General features: G+C 31.2%; 1 protein-coding gene across 1 annotated transcript in view; it reads right to left on the bottom strand.

The window, feature by feature from the left end:
* The window catches only part of LOC106869508 (uncharacterized), a 526,190-nt gene that overhangs the window by 332,444 nt on the left and 188,307 nt on the right, over positions 1-5,439 (bottom strand). Inside the window, exon 6 of the mRNA XM_014915276.1 lies at positions 1,746-1,891. Within this exon, the coding sequence (XP_014770762.1) occupies positions 1,746-1,891 (146 nt within the window). The remainder of the gene's footprint in view (positions 1-1,745; positions 1,892-5,439) is intronic.

Genomic DNA, 5,439 nt, shown 5'->3' with positions numbered 1-5,439 from the left:
TATATATATATATATATATATATATATATGCATGTATATATACATATATATAAATGTGTATATATATATATGTGTGTTTATATATATATATATATGTGTGTGTGTGTGTGTGTAAGTTTTTAAAAGTTGCATGAACATTAATGAAAAGACAAAACAGGTTCATAAAAAAAACCCTACTACAAATATTAATGAGGCTGCAAATCAGGCTATGTGATTCGAGTCGCCTCATAAAACTGTAATAAGCAGAATGAAAATATCATAAATATATACATCTATAACAATCGATTATATAAAACCTGAGTCCTATAATTATTATTCTTTTAGTTCAAAGCAAGACATAGTAATCATCTCTGTATGCATATAATCACATACCTACAGACAAGCATACACACATACTCAGACACAGCGCTACACAATTCCACATGTACACACAAGCACACACACACACACACACAAGCACATACTCACACGCACATGGACATATACACACATACATATATATGAGTGCTAGATATATCCAATAATCGATTAAATTTATTGAATGGTATATCCCATTCAAATGCATGCTCACAAAACATAAAGTGATACTTCAATATTACTTTGAGAATTCCTTGAATAAATGAATACGTGAATATATATATGTGTGTGTGTGTGTGTGTGTGTGTATTTGTGTGTGTGTGTGTGTGTGTGTGTGTGTGTGTTGTTGGCTGATGCCATGTATATATGAACAAATATACATACCTAACACAAGTGATAATCGATTAATCCATAAAGCACAAACGAAAGAGGCAAAAGTTTTATGTGATTGTTAGCTACATAATTTAGACCAATTGTTTGCGATATGGATGAAAATAAATGATGAATGGAAATGAATTTGAGCTACATAGAAATCGCCAATCTCTAAGTTCGCTCTTTCCGCTATTGCTGCTAAATCAAACTCTGTCATTATTATCTTTTTTTTCTTTTTTCGAATATTATTGATACTAGAATAATATACTTCCAGTTCAACATCAACACAGTTGATTTGAGGTGCGAGGTTTGAAAGATAAAAATCTTGTCTGCATCTTGATAATTTATCAGAAATGATCGCAATATAATGAAGTGGCGAAAGCAAAGATTCGGTGAGAAAAAATAGTGTAGTCATATTCATTATTATGTCTGATTACGAAAAAACACTCATATCTTCACCGTTCCTGCGGTTCGTGGTGCTAGTACAAAGTAAGTATACGTATATCAAAAGCAAGCCATAAAATACCACAGCATCCTTCTTTTGGGAATTGCGTATTTAGATTTACAGAATGTATTATATCCTTCACAGTCTTATGACTGAATTTTAATGTCATATCGTGTAACCCTGGTTGAAGATAAGTGCCTCTTCTTAAGTTGTAATCTTGACACAGTATCTGGTTTAACATTACAAATGAATCTAGGATGCGTTTAGCGGACTCCACTCTCATGAATGTAATTAAGACAAGCCTTTCTTTTAATCCTTGTACTCATAATGTGAAACATTAATTGAATGGAATATTAAAATAACTTTTCAATGCGTTAAGATCAATCTGAAACATACTTGCCTTCTTTGCAAGTCAGACTGAGTTGCCGATTAATTTCTCCTCCTTTGGTTCGTATACTTACGTTATCTGTACGTTTGAGGCTTACAACACCCAGCCATCATAACCATGATAAGCACCGACTGTGCAACTACTGACAAGTTTGTAAATGAAACAGAAACATATATTCCATACCTGATAGTCGAAAGAACGGCAAATAATTGATGTTTCCTCGAGACAGTTCCGAGCACATCTGTTAGGAGTAACTCTGTCGTAGGTTTTCTCGTTATTTCCGAACACAACAGAATAAGGTGTTGGATAGAAGTATTCGAGGTATTCTTCTGGAATGCACCATGAAAATAACAAAGTGATTTTAATAAAATAAGATGCAATAAAATATTACTTCAGATTACTATTTCATTCATATGAAAGCAGTATAGTACGGCTTCATTTTGTGCTTTTGCCTATTCTGTTTACTTGCTTTCATTTGCTCTTTCCAAACGTGAATGTTAATGTATTCATAAAAGTATTTTGTTTCTCACCTGAAACCACTTGACATTACTTAAGACATAATGGTCGGTCCATAAACTTCTTTTGTAAAGTGCCAAAACAGTCAACGTAATGATTCTAAATATCTCTCGTATGAATATCATTATCATGGATATCCCGTATGAATATCACACACTTATACTACGAGAAAAGCACAGAATAGCAGCTAGTAATTTCAAGATAGAGTGTAGAGCAACTATGTATTTCCGAGCATCAAATTATGTAAAAGTATCTTGAGATCTGTTTTAGAAGGATTAGTGGAAAATACATTTTATTATTTAAGAGCTACGCTATATAACTTAGGATGAAGCTAATGCATTTATTTATAAAAACAGACTGTAGCCTAAAATCGAAATAACAATGCTTGTATTGGAGGACTTTATGAGTATTTTTTAAGCCTTAAGTCAGTACAAAAGGACAGTAACTATGGCATTTGCTGTGGCCTCCGAGAATGGTAGCAAGAATACCGGAAATTATCTCAGAGACCAATACCTGGGTCGAAATCTTATCACACACCAAACTGCAGTGAAGTCCCCGACAATCAATTGGTCTCTCTCCCACAAAGAGAAACGATGTTTCCAGCAGACTTTTTCGCAGGTTCTATCTAGCAAATTTTACTCAAATAATTCATTATTCGAAAGTTATCGTAAAAAATAAAACACTGGAATCAAACAAGAAACCAGGTAGTTGTAAATGGAAGTTCCATCTACAGAGTTACTTGGCGCAATAAAGTAATATATTACTTTTAAATGTTGCACATGATGACATATTTAGGTTAGTAGAAATTGGTTATTTGATACCATTACATTACTAGCTCTTATTTTATGGAAGCTGAAGCATGAAACCAAGGTGGGCAGGATTAGTACTTAGAAGGTAATGCAGTATTAACACTCACCTAGACACTGCGAAACGTTCATTCTTTTGTGAATCAAAAACTGTGGCCGTAGTACTGTTTATGCTATTATAATATTTAGTTACAGTAAAATAGAAATAAGTTTTTACTTAAACAGCATGCAAGCTATGCTTACCGTCAAAGGAATATGAGTGGTTGACAGCGGAGGAAATTAGTTTTCCGTTATGATAATGTTTCAGCTACACAGATATCTAAATAAAGAATATGTCTCTAAATTTTGTTCTTACACCTTAGGGAGATGGTTTGAAATAAATTGTCTACATAATTGATAAATTTCCTGTATATTTCAAATAGCTATTCATTTCTAACTATTTCAGAATTGCAGCACTACTGTACAGAGCAGGCATCGAGAGCATGTAACACTATCACTAAAAAGTTATGAAAACTATTTAAAACTGAGTAACAAATACTGTATTAAAAGCTTTTAAAATCTATGTTTTTTCTTTTTTGTTTCAGAAATAAACTAGTTTATGAAAATGAAATTTATTCTAAATTTTCACAACTTTGAAATTGTTTCTGTTTTCCTTGCTTAAGTAAATTGTTATCACTTCTTTGTAAAATGCCATTTAGTAAAATATTTGTATATGTAAACATATATATATATATGTGTGTATGTGTGTGTGTGCGTGTGTGCGTATGTATATATATATATATAACAGAGAGTGTGTATGCATGTGGCTGGGAAGAGATATACACAAAGAGCAAACGAGAGAGAGAGAGCGCGTGCGTATGTGTATAATTTAATTTTAAGGGAATCTTTAGATGCTTTAAAATGTTAAGGCTTCTTTTCGTTTTAACGTTATTATTACTTCATGCAGTCCAAAAACATTGAATAAATAAAAACAGAAAGGAAAACTAAAATAAACTACGAATTATTTTCAGAGACTACTAATTATCTTCCAGACTACCTGAGTTATTGTTACCAATTGAATCATTTCTCTAAATTATCAACAAAACCATTTTGATGTCTCAGGCTGCAGCGATATTTGAATCGACTGAATGTCTAATTTTTGATAATTTGCGTATTTTTATCAGCCACCAAAGTAACACCAGCATCACCACTACTGCTACTACTACTACTACTACTACTACTACTACTACTACTACTACTACTACTACTACTACTACTACTACTGCCGCTGCTCTGTCTTTTCGCTGATAAATTTTATGATTCATAATTTGCTTTTTATGAAAATGTTACTCGATATGAATTTTTTTTATATATAATTTCAATTGTTGATATTAGTGCTGCAGTTGTATGTATCATTGAAAATGCTGCAACAGCTCGTCCTATCATTATTAATATTTTTCTTATTGGTATTGTTGTTGTTGATGATGTTGTTATTCTGTTCATGATCATCGTCATCATTATAATTTCACCTCCTTATTGCTAAGATCTTAATAATAATTGTTTTTCAGACAATCATGAAATCATATTTTTATAAAATTAATTTCTAATAGTAATCTCGTTTGTTATTTTCCGCCTAATTGTTTTCGTAACAAAAACATTTAATATATTCATCAATATAATAAAACAAAAACATGAAATATAAATATGACAGCTGACATGATATGAGCATCAGCATTTTTTTTTATAAAAAAGAACTATTTGTTCTACAAATATAATAAGTGGTCTTTTCATAAGAGCAATCGTTACTTTTAGAAATTTTTGTTGGATCTGCATAATCAACGATGCACTAATGATAAATAAATAAATAATAATTACAAGGAAAGAAAGAAGGGCGGGAAAATGAAACATTAAATGAATGAATGAATTAATGAATGGAAGGCAAATAATAATTATAAAATAAAATTAGGTAAAACGAAAAACAAGAGGAGAAGTCCAGTAAACTGTGATATTGATCTCACATAATTATACGTTAGAGAATACTGCCGGGAAAAATGCAATGCAACTATCAATTAATGCGTTTTCAATAAATTTTTAGTGCGTATCAGGGAGCGATAAAATCAAAGTGTGCGGACGTTCAGAAATGCTTAATGTAAGAATACATGTAGGATTGTATGTTTATATCTATATATACAAATTAGTGTAAACAAGTATTTGGAAATATAAAAAAATCCTGCACAAGTTGGAATATATATATATATATATATATATATATATATTAATGCTTATTTTTCCATAAAGATAAAGTTATCACAACAGTTTCGTTTAAAACTGAAGGATCACTCAATATTGTTTAGTAAATTGCATATTTATTCATTTTACAAGGAAAAGATTGTAAGCGACTTCAAACTTTCGGCATACAAGACGTCGTTAGCCTTATGTGATTATAGGAACATATACACACATGCATACATTCATACATACATACATACATGCATACATACATGCATACATATAAATATACATACATACATACATATATACACACACACACACACACACACACACACACACACACA

The sequence above is a fragment of the Octopus bimaculoides genome, chromosome 1 (genome assembly GCF_001194135.2).
Source record: "Octopus bimaculoides isolate UCB-OBI-ISO-001 chromosome 1, ASM119413v2, whole genome shotgun sequence".
Taxonomy (NCBI): Eukaryota; Metazoa; Mollusca; class Cephalopoda; order Octopoda; family Octopodidae; genus Octopus; species Octopus bimaculoides.
This window is presented reverse-complemented; position numbering and strand designations above follow the sequence as displayed.